The 25,378-nt window shown below is 38.2% G+C and overlaps 1 protein-coding gene across 1 annotated transcript in view; it reads left to right on the forward strand.

Moving 5' to 3' along the window:
- Positions 1-4: 4 nt before the first annotated feature.
- The window catches only part of LOC106980266 (zinc finger protein 585A), a 404,538-nt gene continuing 379,164 nt past the window's right edge, over positions 5-25,378 (forward strand). Inside the window, exons 1-5 of the mRNA XM_053210183.1 lie at positions 5-143; positions 1,373-1,528; positions 12,563-12,620; positions 24,836-24,962; positions 25,275-25,370. Coding sequence (XP_053066158.1) covers positions 12,606-12,620; positions 24,836-24,962; positions 25,275-25,370 — 238 coding nt within the window. The 5' untranslated portion in view covers positions 5-143; positions 1,373-1,528; positions 12,563-12,605. The remainder of the gene's footprint in view (positions 144-1,372; positions 1,529-12,562; positions 12,621-24,835; positions 24,963-25,274; positions 25,371-25,378) is intronic.

Consider the following 25,378-nt stretch of genomic DNA (forward strand, 5'->3'; position numbering starts at 1 on the left):
CGGCGTCTAACGGACCGAGGCTCGTGCTGCCCTCAGTCACAGCCGACGCTGACCTTACAGGAGCCTCCGACTCAGCCCGCAGGGGTTGTGCCACTTGGGCGGCATTGAGTTGTGGGATTGGGCCTGTATCCGCGGGCTCCTTGGTGAGTCCTCGGGAGGCCTCGCGCTCTGAGCCCTGGACCCTTTGTGCTGGTTGGGAGTAGGGGCCTGCGGACCCCGTGCCTGCGTGCTGGAGGAGGATGCCGGCAGGGCTGTGCAGGTGCGGGTGGTTCCCTGCGGCCGTGGGAGTGGCGCGTGATGGAACTGTTTGCCAGACATTTGTGACTGAGTGTGGCCGTGAGAACGTGTGTGTAAGCGGATTTTGTGGGTGTGCTTTTCCTTTTACGTTTCAGTATGAATGTGGGTGCGAACGTGCGTGATTGTGGGATCGTGAGTGAATGATAAACTCGGTGGATGAAAGGTAGAGCACGGTTGTGTGTGTAGGTTTGTGCGACTGTTTGTATCAGTGCCTCATTTCTTTGGTTATGGTAATTGGAAATGTGTTTTTATGTGAGATATCGATAGCCCCAACACTTGGTATTTATTTACGTTAAATTTTATTTTTGTGTATCAGCCTCGTTGTTTGTGTGCGTACCAGCTTCATGCTCCTTGCCCCCGACTCCCCGCCCCAAATCGCAAAATACAGAAAAGGTCATGGAAAACAACATTCATAATTCTGCCAGCCACCGTCGAAATTTACTTCTCATCTTTTCACTCATCTGTGAATACATTCATGCATTGCTATATTATTATATATGTCCATAATAGCTAAGAAATTGGTATCACACTACACATACAGTTCTGTAACCTGCCTTTGTCATTTAACAATACACAATATCTTTCCATTTAGACATTTACAAATGTATGTCGTCATTTTAAAGTTTTTCATGCTCTACAGTTTAATACATTTACCCCTGTTGATGGGTAATTTGTTTTTTCCAATTTCTTGCCATTATGAACAATGTGTTTATCACAACTAGTTGTCATATGTTATAATGCACTTACTAATTTGGGGGAGGAGGTGGAGGGGTAGGCTTCTAGGAGGGGAACTGATAGGTCAAAATGTAGGTGGTTATCAAAGGCTCCTTAGAGCTATCCAATTATTCTCCTGTAAGGTTCCAATAATTTACAGTATTATTGGCATAGTATAAGATTGCTGTATTCATACACCCTTGATAACAATGGTTATCCACTATTAGTAATCTTTGCTAACCTCATAGATGTAAAATTTCATTAATTTGCAGTTTGGTTACATTTTAAAAATCTTTGTGAAATAGGTGTTTTCTAAAATATTTTTCTGAAGCAGTATTCTCTTTTCAAATTTATTTTCTAGATTCTTCAGGTACTAATTCATTTATCCATCAGCACTCCCTTTATTGAATGCTGTCTATGTGAAAGGAATAATTCTAGATGCTTGGGATATAGCACTGAACAAAAGAGAAACTCTCTCCTGTCATGGTACTTACATTGTCGTGGACCAGATAATAAGGTAAGTGAGTTAAGTATAACATACATTCAGTAGTGAAAAATATTAGGAGAAAAAGTAAAACAGAAGGGTATATACAGTGAGAGAAGGGAATTCGAGTTTTAGATGGGGTGGCTAGGGAAGGCATCCTGAAAAGGTAATAAAGATATGATGGAAGTGGAGCACCGGGGTGTCTTAGTCAGGTAAGCATCCAACTCAGTTTCAGCTAAAGTCATGATCTCATGGTTCATGGTTTCGAGCCCCAAGTCAGGCTCCATGCTGGCATTGCAGAGCCTGCTTGGCATCCTCTCTTTCCCTCTCTCTGCCCTTCCCCTGCTCATGTGTGCGCTCTCTCTCTCTCTCAAAATAAATGTAAAAAACAAAAGATATGAAGGAAGTAAAGGAGCTATTTATGCATGTAATTGAGGGAAGGTTATTCCAGGCAGAGTGAACAACAGTTCTAAAAGTCCTGAGGTGGGAACCTGCCTGTTAACAGCAGAGAGGCTGGTATGGCTGAAATAGAGCAAATGAGATGGAGACTAGTGGGAAATGAGAGAAAAAAGGTAAGTGGAGGGAAGAAGGGTAGATCAAGTTCATAACATGGGCCATATTATGATTTGGCTTTTACTGTGAATGAGGTGGGAAGCTGTTGGAGAGTTTTGATCATGGGAGTGACATTATCTTGCCTACAATGTAAGAGTATCACTTTGGCTGCTCTGATGAGGAACTATATGAAAAAGGATGGGGGTCGGGGGACAAGGGCAGAAGAGACCATTTAGGAAACCTTTACAATAATCTAGGGAAAAGATGTCCGTGACCTGGAACAGAGTAATAAAAATGGTGAGAAGTAGTCATGTATTAGATATAATTTAAAGATAGAGCTGATGGGGTTTGCTGAAGGAACTGATGTGGAGTATAACTGTGACAAGAGGACACAGTATTTTTCAATCTGGCACACTTGAAGAACAGAGTTATCATTAACTGAGAAAGGAAAGAAAGTAGAAAAGCTGACTTGGGGCAAAGGGAGATAGTGAGATTTCAGTTTGGAATATAGTATATGAAGCATGAGATGCCCATTGGACATTAAAGTAGAGATATTAAGTTGGCAGTGGGATATACAAGTCTGAAGTTCAAAAGAAGAATCTGAGGGGTGCCTGGGTGGCTCAGTGGTTAGGTTAGCACGGAGGCTGCTTGGGATTTCTCTCTGTCTCTCTCTGCCCCACTGCCGCTCTCATGCATATCTGTGTGCTCACACGTGCACACTCTCTCTCAAAAAATAAATAAACATTTTTTTTTTAAAAATTATGTGAGATCTAGGCTAGAGACATAAATTTGGGAATTATCAATATGTAGATATTTAAAGTGAATAGGGGCGCCTGGGTGGCGCAGTCGGTTAAGCTTCTGACTTCAGCCAGGTCACGATCTCGCGGTCCGTGAGTTCGAGCCCCGCATCGGGCTCTGGGCTGATGGCTCAGAGCCTGGAGCCTGTTTCTGATTCTGTGTCTCCCTCTCTCTCTGCCCCTCCCCCGTTCATGCTCTGTCTCTCTCTGTCCCAAAAATAAATAAACGTTGAAAAAAAAAATTTTTTTTTTAAATAAAAAAAAATAAAAAATAAAGTGAATAGACTGAATGAGATCACTTAAAGGGTAGGATAGATAGAAAAAGATAGAGGTAAAGGACTTATATCTGGGTCACTCCAACAAAGCCTGGGAAATGAGAAGGAACAAGCAAAAAGGACTGGAAGGGACTAGCTAGAATGGTTGGAGGGAAACTAAGTGAGTTTGATACCCTGGAAACCAAAGGAAAAATGTGTGTTAACAAGAACTGTGTCAGTGCTGCTGATAGGCCAAGTGAAAAGAGGACTGAGAAAGGAATGTTGACTTTAGCAACATGAAAGTCATTGGTGACCCTGAAGAGGAGTTTCAGTAGAGTATGGGGCTAAAGAGAGAAATAGAGAAAAAAGTTTGGAGATACCTGTTATAGATAATTCTTTAAGTTTTTCTTTAAATGGAAGAGCAGTGAAATAGAGGGGTAGATGGAGTTGGATTTAACCAGAGTGTTGGTTTCATGAACCAATTAGGAGTAATGTGAGGCAAGGGTGTCTAAGTTGGCAGGAATTAATTATATTGATTGACTGAATTTTAGGCCAGGTAAGTAGAAAAGTGAGGATAGGAAGGAGGTGAGGGACAGTGAAAAATTGGTAGAATGAACGAAGTTCCTGATGGGGTTGAAGGACTGTTGGGTTGAAATATTAGAGGAAGTAAGGTAGAGAGATGGGATATTTTTCCTTTACTTGTCAAATGTTTTCAAAAATAGAACAGTCCCTCTTTTTACCACTATATCAGTTTAAGAAAACATGGAAAATTACCAGCTATATTTCAGTAGGGGTTACAAAATGATATTTGGTATAAATGGTGTTTGAGTTCTGCATTCCTTCTTCATTTACTGGCTGGAATATTGTAAAGAAAAAAATTTCCCTCATCAACCCTTTGGTTACCTTGAAGAAAGTTTTTATAGGAAAAGCAGAATAAATTGATTCTTTCCCTTTATAGGTTTTCAGGCTATTGAATTGGTTCCTTAGCATTTCCCAATGAGTTGTTATTTTTACTGTTATGTACTCATAGATTTTAGCATATTTGATGTAATTCAAACCATTGTGCTTATTTTCTCTGTTAAGCTCAAATTTTCCCATCTTTGGTTGTCTTTTCAAGATGTCTTTTAAGTTTTTTTTTTTTTTAACACATCTCTGGAAGTCTTTGATAGTGTCCTACATTTCTGGTATGAAGGTTATTCCAAGATCATTTTGAATATTTCCTGCCTTAGGCATGGAATCAGGCATTTCTTTACGGTGCTCTGGTTCCTTTTATTAGGAAATGATATTTTGAGACCACCGTTACAGTGCTTATTGTTATTGGCAGGGTCATTGTTTCTAGACTTTTTTTTTTCCTTTTTGGTGGACAGAGCTAGGAAATACACTCTTTTATTTTTTAATAGCTTGATAATATTTTATCCATTTAAAGTGTACGATTTAATGTTTGGTTTTTTTTTTACTATATTCACAGGTATACCCATCATCATAATGTAATTTTAGAACATTTTTGCCCCTCCTAAAAGAAATACATATTAGCAATCAGTCTCCTATTCCCCTTCTTCATCCCAGTGTAATCAACCATAATCAGCTTTCTGTCTCTATAAATTTGCCTTTTCCAGACATTTGGTATAAATGAAATCATACAACATATCATCTTTTGTGACTGGCTTCTTTCAGTTGGCATGTTTTCAGTGTTCATTAATGTTGTAGCAGGAAGTATATTCTTAATAGAATGGACTTCATGAGTTCATATTGCTATTTCCAATTTTAAAAATTCAGAATTACCCACTTTTTACTTTGGTTTTATTAATGTATCTTCTGTTTGCTCATTTATTCATCCATGTTTGTATTTCTGTGGTGTTAGTTATTTCTCTTCTCTCATTTGTGATTTTATTTATTTGGGTCCTGTCTCTTTTTTCTTGATAAGTCTGGCTGGAGGTTTATAATTTTACAGTTTTTTTCAAACAACCAGCTCCTAGTTTCATTGATCTGTTCTATTGTCTGGTTTTTATTTTTGTTTTTAACTTTAGTTAACATACAGTGCAATATTGGTTTCAGGAGTAGAGTTTCTATATCATTTATTTATGCTGTAATTTTATTATTTCCTTCTTTCTGCTGGCTTTAGGCTTCATTTGTTTTCCTAGCTTCTTTAGGTGATTGGGTTGTTTATTTTAGAGTTTTCTAGCTTCTTAAGATAGGCTTGTATAGCTATACATTTTCCTCTTAGCACTGCTTTTGTTGTATTCCATAGGTTTTGAACTGCCATGTTTTCATTTTCATTTGTTTCCTTGTATTTTTTTCTTTATTTCTTCTTTGATTTCCCATGTTGACCTGTTCATTGTTTAGTAGCATGTTGTTTAACCTCCCTGCATTTGTGGTTTTTCTTGTGACTTATTTCTGGTTTCATAGCATTGTGGTCAGATAAGGTAAAGAAGTCTTGTTTATATTATATTTGTGCCTCTATTACCTTGTTTCTCTCTACTCCTATTAGTAACTTTAAAAAATTTTTTAGTTTTTTTGGGTTCTATTCCATTTTTTAATATGAGTAAATATGCTTGATATGTGTATATTCATATCATCCCTCTTAGATAAATTTTAGGGTTTTTTTTAATCTCACTTTTCTCAGATCATCTTAAATAAATTTGAAGATTGACTTGACAAGTTGAATGAAAAGTGTTTTTTGAAAGGTTACTGGAATTATGTTAATTTTATAGATAATATTGGGAAAGGTATCATCATTACCATGCTCACTTCTATTTTAAAGCATGATATTTATTTAAGACCGCTTTTAATGAACATCAGTAAATCAAATAAATGGCTCTTACACAGCTTTTGTTTGCATTATTCTTAGTACCTTAGTGTTTTTCTTGCTTTTGTGATTGTGAATAGGTTAGTTACAATACCACAGAGATCTCCTACTGTGTTTAATTCACCTCTCTCCTGATTAAGCATTTACTTGTTTGTATCCTTGACTGTCTTCCAGAGTTACTATCAGGCTGATCCTGACAGGTTTTGCTAGTTTTTTCAGTTTCTGAACAGACATGGACCCCTAGAGTTTCCTACTCTTATATTTTTGCTGATGTCACTCCTATTCCTTTACTTTTAACCTATCTGATGTTTATATTTAACATGTGTTTCTTGTAGGCACATATAGTTGGGTCTTGGTGTTTTTACCCACTGGTAACAACCTGTTTTTCCATTTTTGTATTTTGACCATTTATACTTAATATTATTTATTTATATATTTATTTGTTTGTTTATTTTTAATTTTTTTTTAACGTTTTTATTTGTTGTGAGACACAGAGACACAGAGCATTAGCAGGGGAGGGTAGAGAGAGGGGGAGGCATAGAATCTGAAGTAGGCTCCAGGCTCTGAGCTGTCAGCACAGAGCCCGACACAGGGCTCAAACTCACAAACTGTGAGATCATGACCTGAGCCGAAGTCGGTCGCTTAACCAGCTGAGCCACCCAGGCGCCCCCATATGATTATTTATATAGTTGAATTAATATCAGTCATCTTTGTAACTCTTTTCTACTTGTTCCATTTGCTCTGTTTCTTTTTTTCCCTTCTGGACTTCTGTCTTTCACTGAGCATGTTTCCATTTTGTCCACTCTTTTACTGTATCATTTATCCTTGTAAAAAGAAAATTGGTATACTCTAGAGTTTATATATATTTTTATCATTCTTTTTTGTTTAATTTTTTAATGTTCATTTACTTTTGAGAGAGAGACAGAGCACAAGCAAGGGAGGGGCAGAGAGAGAGAGACAGACAGACAGACACAGAATCTGAAGCAGGCTCTAGGCTCTGACCTGTCAGCATGGAGTCCGATGCAGGGCTCGAACTCAGGAACTGTGAGATCATGACCTGAGCTGAAGTTGGACACCTAACCAACTGAGCCACCCAGGTGCCCCTACAATATATATTTTTACCTAATCTGAGTTCACTCTCAAAAAATGCTACAGTGCTTCAGATAAAGTGCAGGGAGCTTTATAACAGTGCTGTTGACCCTTGAACAATATGGAAGTTAGGTGTGTCAAACACTGTGAAGTTCAAAGTCCACCTATAACTTTTAACTCCCCCAAAACTTAATTACTAATAGCCTGCTATTAACTGGAAGCCTTACTGATAGTGTAAACTATTGATTAACATGTATTTTTTTTAAGTTATATGTATCATATACTGTATTCTTACAGGAAAGTAAGCTAGAGAAAAGTTATTAAAATCATGAGGAAGAGAAAATACATTTACAGTATTGTACTGTATTTTTTAAACTTTTTTGTTGTTTTGTTTATTTTTGAGAGACAGAGATAGAGCACAGCAGAGGAGGGGCAGAGAGAGAGGGAGACACAGAATGTGACGCAGGTTCCAGGCTCTGAGCTGTCAGCACAGAGCATGACGCGGGGCTCATACTCATGGACCTCGAGATCATGACCTGAGCTGAAGTCGGATGCTTAACCAACTGGGCCACCCAGGCGCCCCAGTATTGTACTATATTTATTTTTAAAAATCCCCATATAAGTAGACCCAAATAGTTCAAACCTGTGATGTTCAAGGGTCAACTGTATTCCGAAGTCCTCCCTCTCATTCCTGTGACGTTCCTGTCATTCATTTTACTTGTGCATGTGCTATAAAATCACCTAATACATATAATCACCTAATATAATTATTTCTTTAAATAAACATTTCTCTTTTAGAAAAATTAAGAATGAAAGAGCCAGAAGATTTTGCTTTAACTTCATTATCCCTTCTCTGATACGCTACTTTTCTTTATGTAGGTCCAAGTTTCTGACCTATATCATTTTTCTTCTGCCTGAAGAACTTTTAACATTTTTTGCAAGGCAGGTCTACTGGTGATAAAGTTCAGTTTCTGTTCATTTGAGAAAGTCTTTATTTCTCCACTTTTTTTTTAAAGTTTTAATTTAAATTCCAGTTAGTTGACACACAGTGTAATATTAGTTTTCTTTGCTTTTGAAGGATAATTTCCCAGGTTAGAGAATTCTATGTTGGTAGGATTTTCTTTTAATACTTTAAATATTTTACTCCACTGTCTTTTTGTTTGTATGGTTTCTGATGAGAATTCTGTTGTAATTCTTATTCTTGCCGTGTTATACATAAGGTGTTTTCTTTTTTACTGGCTTCTTTGAAATTTTTTTCTTTTTTGATTTTCCATGAGTATGATATCCTTATGTATGGATTTTTGCTGTTTAGCCAGCTTGGTGATTTTTGAACATCCTGAATATCGGAGTAAAGTAGATCCAGATAATATCCAATGGGATATTATTCAGCCATAAGAAAGAATAAAATCTTGCCATTTGTGACAATATGGATGGACCTCGAGGGCATTATGCTAAGTGAAATAAGCCAGACAGAGAAAGACAAGTACTGTATGATTGCATTTATATGTGAAATCTAAAAAAAATTAAAAATGCCTCCCCTCCCCAAAATACCAAGGTCATAGGTAAAGAAAACACATTGGGGGTTGCCAGAAGCAGGGGGTAGGGTAGGGGATAAGACAAATAGGTGAAGGTGGTCAAAAGGTACAAACTTCTAGTTACAAGTCCTGGGATGTAATGTATAGCATAATGACTATAGTTTGCAATACTCTACTGCATATGTGACAGTTGCTAAGGGAATAGATCTTAAAAGTTTTCATCACAAGAAAAAAAATTGTAACCATGTAAGATGATGTATATTAATTAGACTTATTTTGGTGATCCTTTCACAGTGTACCCAAATATCAAATCATTATATTGTACACCTGAAACCAATATAATGTTATATGTCAATTATACCTCAGTAAACGAAAAAACTTTCTAAAAAGGAAACTATACACCCAAATAATTTCACAAGTGAAATAGCAAACATCTAAGGAGGAAGCTATAACAATTCTATATAAACTCTCCCAGAAAGTAGAAGAAGCAGAACATTTTCCAACTCATTTTATGAGACCAGCCTTACCCTGATATCAAAACCAGACAAAGACATGACAAGAAAACCACAGACCAGTATTTTTCACGGACTTAGATACAAAAATCCTTAACATTGAATTGAAAAATTGAATCTAGCAATATAAAAAGGATAATATAACATGACTAAATGGATTCATGTTGGGAATACAAGATGAATTTTAAGTTCATTATTTGAAAATCAGTGACTGTACTTCACCAAAAGAGAGTAAAGAAGAACCATATGATTATCTCAGTAGATGCAGAAAAAGCATGACAAAATTCAACATTTATTCATGAAAAAATAATTCTCAGCAAATTAGGAGCAGAAGGGAATGTTCTTTAATAAAGGTCATCTAAAAAAACCTGAATACTGGAGTTTGCATTATATTTAGTGGTGAGATAATGCTTTACCTCTAAGATTAGCAACAAAGTGAAGATGTCCTCTATCACCACCGTTATTTACCCTTGTATTGCAAATCCTAGCCAGTGCAATAAAGCAAGAGAAAAACAAAGACCTATAAATCAGAAAGGAAGAAATACAGCTGTTTCTATTTGCAGGCAACGTGATTATCTAGATAGAAAACCCCAAGGGGCGCCTGGGTGGCTCAGTCGGTTAAGCGTCCAACTTCAGCTCAGGTCATGATCTTTGGTTCATGAGTTGGAGCCCTTCATTGGGCTCTGTGCTGACAGCTCAGAGTCTGGAGCCCGCTTCGGATTCTGTGTCTCCCTCTCTCTCTCTGCCCCTCCCCCGCTCATGCTCTGTCTCTGTCTCTCTCTCAAAAAAATAAACATTAAAAAAAAAAGATATGTATTTATATAGTTTGAAACTAAAAAATTAAAAAAAGAAAAAAAACCCCAAAGAATCTACAGAAAAGCTCCTAGATCTCTTCAATGAATGTAGCATGGTTGCAAGATACATAATCAGTATATGAAGTCAAATCATTTTTACAAGCCAGCAATGAACAGTTGGAATTTGAAATAAAAAATTTAGTAACACTCCCCAAAATAAGATACTTAAAAATAAATCTCACAGAATATGTGTAGACACTGTATGCTGAAAACGAAAAAAAAAAATACTGTGATGAAAGAAATAAAAAATAAGTGCAGAAACATACTACATTCGTGGATCGAAGACTCATGTTTTCATGTCTCTTTGATCTGTAGGTTAAATGCAATCCCAATCAAATTCCTAGCGATCTTTTTTATAGATATCAATGAGGATGGAAGTAGAACCCAAAATGCAAGGCAGAATGAGACAAATATATTTACCTGTACTGTAATATAAATGTGGCATAACTTCATTGAAGGTGATGGAGAAGAAATCCTCTTTTTTTTTTTTTTTTTTAACGTTTATTTATTTTTGGGACAGAGAGAGACAGAGCATGAACAGGGGAGGGGCAGAGAGAGAGGGAGACACAGAATCGGAAACAGGCTCTAGGCTCTGAGCCATCAGCCCGGAGCCTGACGCGGGGCTCGAACTCACGGACCGCGAGATCGTGACCTGGCTGAAGTCGGACGCTTAACCGACTGCGCCACCCAGGCGCCCCAAGAAATCCTCTTTATTTATTTATTTATTTATTTATTTATTTATTTATTTATTTATTTAAAAATTTTTTTTAACGTTTATTTATTTTTGAGACAGAGACAGAGCATGAACGGGGGAGGGTCAGAGAGAGAGGGAGACACAGAATCGGAAGCAGGCTCCAGGCTCCGAGCCATCAGTCCAGAGCCCGACGCGGGGCTCGAACTCACGGACCGTGAGATCGTGACCTGGCTGAAGTCGGACGCTTAACCGACTGAGCCACCCAGGCGCCCCAAGAAATCCTCTTTAAATAAGAGCTCTCATTTCTTTTCATCATTTGTAAGTCCTTAACAATATATAAGTCGTTTTTGTTGAACCATCCTTCCAGTTCACATACTGCTATTAGAAATTCTACAATGAAATTCATCATAAGGTGCCTCAAAGAAATTTTGGAGTTTTCTCTCCACTTTCCGTTTCTTGCCTGTACTTGAGAAATTTGATGATTCAGAGAAAGAAGAAAGAGAGTAGGGGGGAGTCCTGATTGGCATCTTCTTTCTGGCTCGTTGACGACTTCAGTTCACCTTAAGCAAATGCCCTTAATATGATAATTCCTTTTTTAACCTATGCCCGCATAGACCCACATCCACTATGAGAGCCAGAACTGTCCGGACAACAGAATGTGCTGGTATGCACCCTCAGGCCAAAGGGGCTGTGTGCAAGAGATATGTGCAGGGGGGAAAATATATATATATCACAAATTTTTCCATAACCCTTCTCCTCTTAGCCAATATTTTGTCACATTGTAACTCATAGCTGCAGGGGATGCTGGGAAAGTGAGTAACTGGCAAAGGGAAGTAGGATTACCCTCATTGACCTAGATCAATCATGATTCATCCTTGGGAGAAGGTATATTGGCATGTGAAAAAATTAAGGTTTATTTTTCAAGGAATAAGATGAGGGCAATGGCTATTGTTAGTAACGTTATCTGCCACATGTGGCCTTTCGGAGTATGCTGGTTCTCTATGCTTAGCAAAGTATCAAATTTTCTTTACAGAATTTTGTACTGTTGGTGCTAGGAAACTACTGAGATACCATCTTATTCTGTCCTCTCTTTTTTGTTTGTTTGTTTGTTTATTTTGAGAGAGCATGTGCATGAGCGGGGGAGGGGCAGAGAGAGGAGAGAGAGAACCCTAAGCAGGCTCTGTGCTGTGAGTGCAGAGCTTGACGCAGGGCTTGAATTCTTAAACCGTGAGATCATGACGTGAGCTGAAATCAAGAATTGGCCACTCGACTGACTGAGCCACCCAGGCACCCTAATATGAATTTTATTTAAAAAAATGAAATAGTGCTACTAGGCTTGAAATAAAAAGAAGGAAAACTGTACTGTTTTTTTTTTCCCATCCCTAATTCCTATTGCCAGAAAAAAACACTTTCACCTTTTTTTAAACCTCTTTCAGCTCTTGTGTGATTTCTTATATATTTTTTTTACTATGGCAAAAAAGAAATTCTCTTACCACCACCAATATCTCCAATAAATATCACACAGACACACAAACTTCTCCTTACTCCTACCTTGAAAGGATGTAATTATATTACCATTTTGTTTAAATTCTCATTTAGTTGGGAATGTCTCAATACATTAAAATACCTTAGGTGTTTTGTCAGTTTTCTGATTTTCTTGGTTATGTGCGTTCATGAAGCTGTGTGTCTTCCTGCTTCCTGTGAACTATTTATTTTCTGATACAGAGCTATTGACAGATTCATGGGACATCCCCCACATGTGAAATCGTATTCTTATCCACCTTATGCCTAAGCTATACATGATCTTACCAGTCATCCTTATACCTCTCAGCACCTCTGGTGTGAATATTCTTGGCCTTTCTGATGGATCCAAGAATCATTTTGCTACAGGTTGACCTTTAATCCACCTTGTGGGTACAGGTTTCTGAAACCACAAAGCACACCTGGTCTAATGGCTTTTCTTCTCTTTCCCAGCTCTGCCTTTTTAAGCCCTGTCCATTACCAGACAGAAGAGGAAATGACTGAGTCCCAGGTAAATTTTAAATAGCATATTCTCTCCTTTATTCTACAGTGTAGTTTAAGGGGATTACAGTAATCCATACAGTAAATTGGAAAATCGTATATACGTAAGCATTTTCAGAGGAAACAGAGTTGGAAGTTTAAGACCAGGAAAGAGTGAAAATGGTAATACCAACATTCATTCAGAGAGATTAAAGTTGGGCTTCAACTTTCAATTTCATTATTATTACCAAACCAGAGCAGAAATTCATTACATAATTTGCATTGTAAATAAGAATTAAAATGAACATTTCTTAGAAGTATGTTTGTCATTGGCACCTATTGTTGTAGGTCAGTGAATATATTATAGTGTGACCTCTTGTAGTTGAAAAATCCAGCTATTTTGATGGTCTGTTTTGATGAAGGAGAAAACAAAGAATGTACGTTAAAATAGCCAGCAATGGAAAGAATGGAAATGAAGAGTATCAGGAAAAATGATAAATTATCTCTTTCATGCAAAGGGAGACCACACAACAATAAAAAAATGGCAGATACTGGTTAGTCACAACAATATAGGTAAATTCACAAACCAAAGATATGGTTCCATTTATATGAAGTTTAAAAGCTGGGAAAACTAATCCCTTGTGATAGAAATCAGAATAGTAGGTACCCCTATGATATTTACTGGGAGGGGATATGAGAGAATCTTCTGGAGTGCTGAAAATGTTCTTATTTTGACCTAAGTACACAAATATATAAATGTATAAAAATGTATCAGGTTATGCACTTAAGATTAGTATATGTGCCATTTGTTCTATATGTATCATACATAATAGTAAAGAAGAATACTAGAATATCCTAAGAAATAGACAAGATGTGTGTCTTTCAAATGACCCTACATAATTATATTTTTCAATGGGTATTTGCTATAGATTGGGCCACAGTCTAATAATTTCTGGTAAATTCTTATAATTTTAGTCCACTGAAATGTGGACAGAGAGTATTTTTTATTTGGCTACTGATATATCTCCAGCCCCTAGAACATTCTATGCCTGGTATACATAGTTTTTGTGAGTATTTATGGTTTTAGTGAATTGAATCCATGTTTCCTTGTTTCTTCTTTATTTTACTCTTAGAATAAGTGATGTTTGCCTCCTCTTCAAGGATAATTCCTTTTCCTCAAAACTTCATCTTTTTCTTTATACTTCCTTTGGAATCTTTCTCTTTCAGATTTATCCTGCACACTTAGCTGTTAAACATATCTCACTTCACTGCCTTTTCACCCTTAGCTCAAAGCTTTCCTATACTGACATGTACCTTTCTTTGAAGGTGTGTCCCTATCTCGCAGTTTCTCTGTATATCTAGTTTTTTCCTGAAACTCAGTTAATTTTCAGTGAACACACTGTGTAACCTGCATAAGCAGTAGATCAAGAAATAGATCTAACAAACCATGAGATTCCTTCTGCACATTTCCAAGGCATTACTCCCACCCCAGGGTAACCACTATTCAACTACTGTCACCACAGATGATTTCTATTATTCATCTATATACTTTGTGTCTGATTTCTTGTGCCTAATACTATGTTTGTCAGGTTCATGTTGAATTATTGCATGTAGTTGTAGTTCAGTTAATTTCAGATTGCTGTATATTATTCAGTTATGTAAATAAACCATAATTTTATTTATCTATTCTGTTATTGATTGCCATTTAGGTAGTTCTTATTTCAGGACAATTACAAATACTATTGCTATGAATTGTCTTGTAGATGTCTTTTGTTGCATATATGTACACATTCTTTTGTATATAAACCAAAACTAGAATTGCTAAGTTATAGACCATATATATATATGTGTCACCTTTTATTGATACTGACAAACAGTTTTCCAAAGTGGTTGTCCAGGGGTCCTGGGTGGCTCAGTTGGTTAAGTCTCTGACTCTTGATTTTGGCTCAGGTCACGATCCTCAGGGTTTAGGAGTTCAAGCTCCACATTTGGCTCTGTGCTGATAGTACAGAGCCTGCTTGGGATTCTCTTTCTCCCTCCTCTCTCTCTCTCTCTGCCCCTCTCCCACTCACACGTGCACATGCTGTCCCTCTCTCTCTCAAAATAAATAAACTCTAAAAAAATAAAATGAGTGCAATAGCTAATAAAGATAAATGGCTTAGGACTGCTTCTTTATCAAATAACCTGCAGCAAAGTTACTATAAAGAACACTGAAAATAAGAAGATACATATCCATAGGAAACTTTCATTGATCTGTCTTAGCTCATGCTAGATAAACTAGACCAAGAAAAGAATGTATTTACCAATAATAATTTGATAGAGTTGGGGCACCTGGGTGGCTCAGTCATTTGAGCATCTGACTTTGACTCAAGTCATGATCTCACAGTTCGTGGGTTCAAGCCCCAGATTGGGCTCTGTGCTGACAGCGCAGAGCCTGCTTCAGGTTCTTGCTCTCCTCTTTCTCTGCCCTCCCCACCCCACGCGCACATACTCTGTCTCTAAAAAATAAAAAGTTTTTAAAAAATGGTAAAAAAAAATTTGATTGAGCTACTAGATTAAGATAGTTTATAGCCTGGAAACAGTTACTATCCCTTATTTGGATATGTAGTAACCTGAAAACTGACCATGTATTAGGCCTGAATAAAATTTAATAAATTTCAAACGTAGAAACTATACATGTGATAGTTCTACAATACAATTAAATATGAAGTAAATAATAAAAGATTCAAAAAGAAAAACATTCACATAGAAATTTTTAAACTAGGATAAGCAACTCAAATCAACAGAGACATAAAACTTTATGTTACATAACATCTTAAAAAATAAAACAATGCATGGGGCGCCTGGATAGTTCAGTCCGTTGAGCATCCGACTTCGGCTCAGGTCAAGATCTCACCACTTGTGAGTTCGAGCCCCGCATCGAGTTCTGTGCTGACAGCTCAGAGCCTGGAGCCTGCTTCAGATTCTGTGTCTCGGGCTCTCTCTGCCCCTGTCCTGCTCGTGCATGTGCATGTGCGCACGTTTTCTCTCTCTCAAAAATAAAACATTAAAAAAAATTTCAATAAGTAAAGCATTGCACAGGCTGAAAACAGTATGTTAATAAACAAAAGAATGAAAGAGCAAAATACACAGTTCTGGTAATTAGAAACAAAATAAGAAAATAAAGGAATTGGTAAGAATACAATACAAGTCAGTTAGTTAGAAAAACACAAAATAGTATAACTAATAAAGAGCTGCTTCTTCCTCTGTCTCTCTCTTTTCTTCCTTTCTTTATTATTTGAAAATCTATGGGGCGGCTCAGTTAGTTGAGTGTCCAGCTCTTGATTTCAGTTCAGGTCATTATCCCAGAGTCATGGGATTGAGCCCCACTCAGGCTCTGCACTGAGTAGGGAGCCTGCTTAAGATTCTCTCTCCCTCTGCCCCTTTAGCCTGCTCATGCACGCTGTCTCTCTCTTAAAAAAGAATCTAGGAAGAGGGAGGGAGAAGTAGAATAAATAGCCACATACCCAGCTCCCCAAATTAGCATATTTTAGTATTTTGTCCTTTTGGCCTCAAGATTTTTTCAACAGAATAATTAGAATATTACAGATACTTTGTCCCCAGATGCACTCTCATGAATGTTCCCTATATCCATAGAGTTCATGGGGTTTTTTTGTTTTTTTAATTTTTTTTTTAACGTTTATTTATTTTTGAGACAGAGCATGAACGGGGGAGGGTCAGAGAGAGAGAGAGAGAGACACACAGAATCCTAAACAAGCTCCAGGCTCTGAGCTGTCAGCACAGAGCCCGACGTGGGGCTCGAACCCACGGACCGCGAGATCATGACCTGAGCTGAAGTCGGACACTTAACCGACTGAGCCACCCAGGCGCCCCCATAGAGTTCATGGTTTTATATTCTTATCACACAGATTTGTATATGTGAACACCACATATGTTGCTCTGTGTTTGAGATTTTTAAATAACTGAGAACATAATGGGCTTACAGTTCTGCAGTTCCTTTTTTTTCACTCCACATTGTGTTTTCAGACCTATTCATGTTAATATATGTATCTCTGACTTTTATGTCCTTTTCCATTGTTTTGATTTCCTTATGTCACTCCCACTCTATCTTAATTACCATATATTATAAATCTTGATCTGATAATGCAAATGAATCCTCCATCTTTGTTCTTCTTCGGCATCGCCTTAGCTACTTGTAGCTATTTATTTTTTTCATATAAACTTTAGAATTACTCTGTTTCCATAATTAAAACTACTGAGGTATTGACATTGAATTGAATTAAGTTTACAAATATGTCCATTAATTTCTTTTATGTATTTAGGTGCTCCTGTATTGGGAGCATAGATACTTAAATTGTTATATCCTCCTATTGGACTAATCCCTTTGTCATTATGTAGTACCCTTGCTGCATTTGTCTTAAGCCAAGCCAGTTGCAATGACCTGCCTTGCTTGTTGTGGGCACAGTGGGCAGGGTTTGCTCCCTGATTTGTTGAGAGGCCTGGCTGCCACCAGCATGGGCTTGTTGGTGAGTGGGGCCAGCTTTTAGCCTGTCTACCTACAATTAGCCTCTCTACAGCTGCAGGTGCACTAAAGGGCAGGTTTGCTCCCTGAACAAAGGGCTAAGAGACTCTGCTGCAGAACCTGATGTGCACTGGTATGTGGGGGCAGGAGTCCATTGGAGTGGCACCAGTCTGTTCAGAGCTGCCTGCGAGGATGGGGAAATAGGAGCTGCTTTGGAGGGATGCCTTCTGAGGTAGATGAGTTGGATGGAGAAGGTCAGTAGGGGAACATTGTGTTGGGGCATCAGGGCTAGCAGGTAGATGGAGAATGTTAGTGTTGGCTTTTGCAAGCCTCTGGCTTATCTAGGTTGGGAAAGGGGAAGAGAAATGGCTCCCACCGGCACTTTTGTTCCTGTCCCTCAAGCACTTCCTAAGATTAGTCAGTAATCTTCTTCACATATACCCAAGGTGCTTTTTAGACTGCTGTTTCTGTGCTTTCTCTCAGACCAACTTATTTAGTATGCTGGCTCTTTAAGGGCAGTTTCCTGTTGCCCTCCAGCTTTCCCAGAGTTAATCCCACTGATTTTTAAAGATCCCGGAGTTAAGCCTTCCTGGTTTTCAATACAGGCCTTACTAGGCCTCATGTTCGCAGTGCATGTCTCCAGTGCCTGGTGTGTCTGGTGTGGTGTCTGATCCTAACGCTTCTCTGTGTTTATGACGTCCCTCCATTTTGCGGTTAGTCACACCAGGGGTTTGGTTCTCAACCACATCTCCACCTCTCTTATCCTTTTGAAAGTGGCCCTCTCTCTATGTGATTAGCTGTGGAAGGCTTGTTCTACCAGTCTCTACCAGTCTTCAGGTTGCTTTCGGTTAGTTGCATAAATGTATGTAGCTGTTACCTCAGTGTGTCTGTGTGACAAAGTGGTGAGCTCAGGACCATCTTACTCTGCCATCTTTCCTCCTTCCTCCCAAATTACCTTTGAAATTATTCATTTCCTTGAAATTTTTCATTGAGATTGTTTCTGTATTTATTTTTAATTCTGTATGTTTTTAAACATCATTAAACGTGTTTCCGTCATTAAACTTGTTAAACATTTGCTGCCTGTATTATTTATGCTTAAAATATCAACTTTTAAATATAGAGATTTATGTATATAAGTTCTGGACTTCTAATTTTAAGACATTTATATTTTCACATTTACTAAATTTTTTCTTAAATATTTTTTAATTTTAATAATTTTTTTCTGAGTTCTCTCAGAAATAATTTTAATAATTTTTTTCTTAGTTCTGAGCAGTTAGAATTTTCTTGCCAAATCTGTGATGTTGGTTTTTAAACTTTATTTACTAGTTTATTGATCCATCTTCCTGAGGAGAAATCTGAGACTGAGGCAGTGTTAGCAAGAATTCATCTTATATGCTCCTGTCCTTCAGTGTGATTAGTGAAGTTACTAGGACCAGCTTTTTACATTTTGTTTTCTCTTCAACCCTACTTCTTAACCAGGTGCTTTGTTCAAGCTTAGTTTGGTCTTTATCCCAATTAAGGGGAATTCCCAACAACTCCCTGAATTTTAGGATCTTAAAAATTTGACAGTTTTCTTTCTGCAGCTTTATTGAGCTATAATTTACATATAATACTGTGTTGTTTTAAATTACAATGATGGGTCAAATGGCTGGCTCAATTTATAGAGCATGTGACTCTTGACCTCAGGGTCATGAGTTCAGTCCCCACACTGGGCACAGGGATTCCTTAAAAAATAAAGTATACAAAAGTGTCAATTTGATATATTTGTATATTACAAAATTATTACCACCATAGGATCAGCTAACATCTCCATTCCGTCACATAATTATTTCTTTTTTGTGTTGAGAACATTAAGACCTACTCTCTTAGCAACTTCCAAGTATATAATATAGTATTCTTAACTATAATCACCTTGCTGCACATTAGATTTCTAGAAATTACTTGTTTTATAATTAGAAGTTTGTACCCATTAACCAACATCTCCCCCATTGCCCCCAGTCCCTGGTGCCACCACTCTGTTTCTGAGAGTTGGCTTTTTAAGATTTCACATATAAGTGAGATTATAGGTTATTTGTTTTTCTCTGTCTCATTTATTTCACTTAGCATAATACCCTCAGAGTCCACCCATGTTGCAAATGGCAGGATTTCCTTTTCTCATGGCTGAGGCTGAATAACACTGTGTGTGTGTGTGTGTGTGTGTGTGTGTGTGTGTGTGTGTGTGTACCACATCTTCTTTATTTATTCATCCATAGATAGGTTGTTTCTATATCTTGGCTGCTGTGAATAATGCTGCAGTGAACATGGAAGTGCAAATATCTTTTCAAGATCCTGATTTCATTTCCTTTGGATATATGCCCAGAAAAATATATGCTGGGTCATATGGCAGTTCTATTTTTAATTTTTTAAGGAAGCTTCATGCTCTTTTGCATAGTGGCTGTACCACCAACAGTGCACAAGTGTTGCCTTTTTTCCACGTCCTCATCATCTCTTACCTGTTGTCTTTTTGATGACAGCCATCCTAACAGGTGTGAGATAAACCTCGTAGTTTTGAGTTAATCATCATTTCCCTTATGATGAGTGATGTCATATATCTTTTCATATACCTTTTGGCTATTTGTAGGTTTTCTTTGGAAAAGTGTCTATTCAGGTCCCCCAATCATTGTCTGATATATATATATATAGAGAGAGAGAGTGTGTGTGTGTGTGTGTGTATATATATATACACACACACACACTCTATATATGTGTGTGTGTGTGTGTATATATATACATATAAATGTTTATTTTTACTTTTGAGAGAGAGAGTGTGTGAGTGGGAGAGGGACAGAGAGAGGGGAGGACAGAGGCTCCAAACCGGCTCTACCCTGACAGTGGCGGGCCCGATGCAGAGCTTGAACTCATGAACCATGAGATCATGACCTAAGCCAAAGTCGGACACTCAACCTACTGAGCCACCCCGGCATCCCAAGAGATTGTTTGATTTTTTTGATATTGAGTTGTATGAGTTTTGTGTATTTTGGATATTAACCCCATATCAGATACATGTTTTGCAAATAATTTCTCCCTTATTCTACTGATCCCCTTTTCACTTTGTTTATTGTTTCCTTTGTTTTTTTGTAGAAGCTTTTTACTTTATTCTTGTCTCATTTATTTTTGCTTTGGAGGTCATATCCAAAAAAGTCGTTGTCAAAACTAATGTCAAGTTTTTTCCTTATGTTTTCTTTGAGGAGACTTATAGTTTCAGGTCTTATGTGTAAGTTTTAACCCATCGTGAGTTAATTTTAGTGGCTGTTATACTAGGGGTTCAATTTCATTCTTCTGCATGTGATTATCCAATTTTCCTAACACCATTTGTTGAAGAAACTGTCCTTTGACTCCCTTGTCAAATATTAATTGACCTTGTATACATGGGATTATTTCTATATTCTTGATTCTAATTGGCCTATATGTCTATTTTTATGCCAGTACCATGCTGTTTTGATTATTCTAACTTTGTATTATAGTTGGAAATCAGGAAAGGTGATGTCTCCAGCTTTGTTCTTTCTCAGGATTGCTTTGGGTATGTGGGGTCTTTTGTGGTTCCATACAAATTTTAGTGTTTTTTTTCTTTTTCTATTTCTGTGAAAAAAAAGCTGTTGGAATTTAATAGGGATTTCATTGAATCTGTAGATGGTTTGGGGAAGTATGGACACTTTAACGATATTAATTCTTCTGATCCATGAACATGGGATGTCTTTCCATTTGTGTCTTCTTCCATTTCTTTCATCAAAGTATAATATTCACTATACAGATCTTTCATATCCTCAGTTGAATTTATTTCATAGTATTTTATTGTTTTTGATGATATTATGGATAGGGTTTTCTTTCATATTGTTACAATTGCTTTGTTGTTACTGTATAGATGTAGCTGAGTTCTGTATGTTGATTACTGAATTCATTGATTATTTCTAACAGTTTTTTGTTGGAGTCTTTGGGAGTTTTTTTATATGTAAGATCATATCATCTGCAAAGACAGTTTTACTTCTTTCTTTTCTATTTGGATACCTTTAATTTCTTTTTTTTTTTTAATGTTTTATTTTTATTTTTGAGACAGAACATGAGGGGGGAGAGGCAGAGAGAGAGGGAGACACAGAACCTGAGGCAGGCTCCAGGCTCCAAGCTGTCAGCACAGAGCCCGATGCAGGGCTTGAACTCACGAACTGCAAGATCATGACCTGACCGAAGTTGGATGCTTAACTGACTGAGCCACCCAGGTGCCCCATGATACCTTTGATTTCATTTTCTTGCCTGATTGCTCTGGTTAGGACTTCCAGGACCATGTTGAATAGGAGTGGTGAGAGTGGGCACCTTCACCTTGTTACTGACCCTTTACCATTAAGTATTGTGTTACATGTAGGCTTGTCATTTATGTCATTTATTAAGTTGGTGCTCTTTAGTGCATTTTTCATTTCATTTTTTTGTATTCTTCTCCAGAATTTGTTTGGTTCTTTTTTATGGTTTCTTTCTGAAATTTATCATTTTGTTCATGTATGTTTTTCTGATATCAAATTATGTTTCTGTGTTTTCTTATAGCTCTTTGAGATTCCTAAAAACAACTATTTTGAGGGGTGTCTGGGTAGCTCAGTTAAGCATTTGACTCTTGATTTCGGCTCAGGTCATGATCTCACCGTCTTGAGATTGAGCTCCATGTCAGGTTCTGCACTGAGCATGGAGCCTGCTTGGTATTCTCTCTCCCTCTCTCTTTCTCTGCCCCTCCCCTGCTCATGTTCTCTCTCTCTCTGTCTCTCTCCTTCCCTCTCTCCCTCCCCTCCAAATAAATAAATATTAAAAATAAATAAATAATGGGGCACCTGGGTGGCTCCATCTGTTAAGTGCCTGACTTCGGCTCAGGTCATGATCTCACAGCTTGTGAGTTTGAGTCCCGTGTTGAGCTCTGGGCTGTCAGCTCAGAGCCTGGAGCCTGCTTTGGATTCTGTCTCCCTCTCTCTCTGTCCCTCCCCCACTCATACTCTCTCTCTCTCAAAAAGAAATAAAAATTAAAAATAAATAAAAATCAAAAATAGATAAAACAGCTATTTTGAATTCTTTATTGAGTAAATTGCATGTTTCCATGTCTTTGAGATCAGTTTCTCGTAGATTATTGTGCTTTTTTTGTGGTATCGTGTATCCTTGATGTTTTCATGTTCCTTAAAGTTTTGCATTGCTGTCTTCACATTTGAAGTAGCAGTCACCTCCTCCAGTCTTTACGTTCAGGAGAAAAATAACTTCTGTCAGCACTGCTAGGGATTTTGAGGCTTTCTCAGATTCTATGGATGTACCTGCTCCGCTCTTCTTGCTCCTCCTTGTGGCAGAATCCTGAAGCTTGGATGCCTTCTCTTGATCTGCCAGCACACCACGCAGGGTGCTTGCTGACAGCTTCTTCTTTGTTTTCCCAAAGGTGGCACTAAAGCTCATGTTTGTGGTCTCTCCCTGGTCTGCACTCAGATTGGGGCTCTCTGCTACAAGATAGGAGTGGGAGGGGGGGTGAAGCCTACAGAATTCTGAGGGTGCCCATGGGGGAGGAGGACCTACAGGCAAAGTACATGCAGCAGTTCATGAGTAGGCTTCTTAGTAGAGTTTGCAACACAGTGAGATCTGGATCCCTTTTTTTTTTTAATGTAATTTTTTTAATGTTTGTTTCTTTTTAAGTGAGAGAGCAAGCATGAGCAGGAGAGGGGCAGAGGGAGAGGGAGAAACAGAATCCGAAGCAGGCTTCAGGCTCTGAGCTGTCAGCACAGAGCTCAGTGCGGGACTTGAACCCACAACTGTGAGATCATGACCTGAGCCGAAGTCAGACACTTAACAGATGGAGCCACCCAGGTGCCCCAGATATGGATCCCTTCAATGCCCTTTGAGACTCCTATCTGTTGCTTTCCCATAATCATTCTACCCTTTAGTCATGTAGCCCAGAATTCAGTATTCTGGATGGGGTAAGAGAGAGATGAGCCACTCTGGCATTGTCCCAAATAGCTAGGAAACCAAGTCACTCATACACACTCCACAGATGAATTCATTGGCCAAGAAAATCCCTCATGGTCCTAAGCTGTGCAGCCTTGAGGGATAGGTGATATGAGTAAAGTCAAACTCTTCCTCTTACCCTCTGTGACGAGTCCAAACTCCTCCAGTTTTTGCTCTGACAATATGCTGGAACTTCTCTGCTGCAAACCTGGATTTCCACAAAAGTTCTGTTGTTCATGGGTGATTGCTTAAGACAGTTTTTTTCCAGGAATCCTGGACCACAGCCAAGAGCGGCTAGAGTTGGTTCATGGGTCACTACAGGGTCCACACAGGGGCTGAGGTCTTGTATGCCTGTTACCCAATGCATAAGTAGGCGAGTCTCCCCCTGAGTCTCTTGACATATGGTGCTGTACCCAACAGCTCCCGCAAAGGTACTTCATGTCCATAGATGGAAGCCAGATTGTTGCTGAGGCAGGGAAACAAATGAGGGATGTCTTATTCAGCCATACGGCCTTTGGTTTCTTAAACTTGTTTATTTCAAAGGGCTTGATACTTATTAGGAAGGATTCCAAAAGAGGATTTGTATCAATCCCACAGCCTACTCTGAACCCTTAGTGTTAGTAGATGTTCATATTCACTGGGTCCTTTTAAACCTAGAAATAAAATGCTAGAAACACGGATTGTGAAATAGCTCCCTTTTTATCCCACCCAGTCTCTCAGAAATTCTTCACAGGGCAGGAAATTTAGACAGCCCTCTTTGTTCTATTGCTGTTGAAGATTTTTTTCCTTATGTTTATACTCTTCTGAACATTTCAGTTATTGCTCTCAAGAAACTTGTCACCAGCATCTCATTTCTGGAAAGTATTCTAAAGCTTTCTTGATACTATTTTCTCATGGTTTTAGTTGTAATTCCAGTTCAGACTATTTAAAAAACTTTTTTAATGAGTTTTTAAATTTATCTGTTGGTATTTGTATGATGCTGTCTATTGTCCTCTTTTTCAATATATGTGAACTTTGTTAGCAATCATATCCCGTTTTCATTTCTGCGGGCACTTATTTTAGGCTTATGAACAATAAATCCTAATTTTTCTAGATTTCTCCTAATGAACCATACTTTCAGCTACTACTGTACTTCAAATTGTGCATACCATTCTCTCCCTGCTTCTGCTTCCATCCAAACAAGTTTTCATTTTCTCTTGCCTCAGTGAGTCACAGGCATCCAGTGAGTTCCCAGACCAGTTAGTTTTATATTCCCCCATTTTCTATACTCAGTTATAAATTGGTCCCCCAGATCTCTTTAACCCATGGTAGGTATTAAAGATACGTGCTTGTTGGGGTGCCTGGGTGGTTCAGTTAGTTAAGCGTCCGACTTTGGCTCAGGTCATGATCTTGCAGTTCGTGAGTTTGAGCCCTGGGTTGGGCTCTGTGCTGACAACTCAGAGCCTAGAGCCTGCTTCAGATTCTGCCTCCCTGTCTCTCTCTCTGACCCTCCCCTGCTCGTACTCTGTCTCACCCTCCTTCAAAAATAAACATTAAAAAAATTTTTTTGTGAATGAACATAAACTGACAGAATGTTGCTAATGTTTTTTCTTTTAGAAAATAGCAAAACCAGGAAAATTTTTAAATAACGTCTTACCTTTGCATACTGTGAGAACATGGTTCAATTTGTTTTGTCCACATCATTTAAGATGGATGACTTCAGGTTGAGTGGGAGTATGTTGTTACAGGGGACAGTGACATTCAGAGATGTGGCTATTGACTTCACCCAGGAAGAGTGGCAACAGTTGGATCTTGCTCAAAGGAACCTGTACCGGAATGTGATGCTAGAAAACTACAACAACTTAATCACAGTGGGTAAGGGTAGTTTCCTGTATAACTCAAATTCTGGGAGTGAAGTACCTTTTTTTCTCCAAATTTCTGAAATTTGTGGAACCTTTAAATGTTGGAGTGAGTTTGGCCTTTAGGTGCCTGTGCTCGTATGAGTGTGCATGCTGCAGCTTTTAAAATAAAATGTCATCCTTGCTTATGTTTCAGAGGCAGCATCCCCAAAACCACACTTTTCTTGTCCTTCAGAAAGCCTGGTTTGTCTGGGCTAGCCTCAATTCATGAATGATTTTTTTGTTCCTGGTATTTGTGCCCAAATGTTATGTTACTTCTCTTTGACAGGCTGTCCATTCACCAAACCTGATGTGATTTTCAAGTTGGAGCAAGAAGAAGAACCTTGGGTGGTGGAGGAAGAAGTGTTAAGGAGACACTGTCCAGGTTAGTCA

Source organism: Acinonyx jubatus, chromosome E2, assembly GCF_027475565.1.
Source record: "Acinonyx jubatus isolate Ajub_Pintada_27869175 chromosome E2, VMU_Ajub_asm_v1.0, whole genome shotgun sequence".
NCBI classification, from domain to species: domain Eukaryota; kingdom Metazoa; phylum Chordata; class Mammalia; order Carnivora; family Felidae; genus Acinonyx; species Acinonyx jubatus.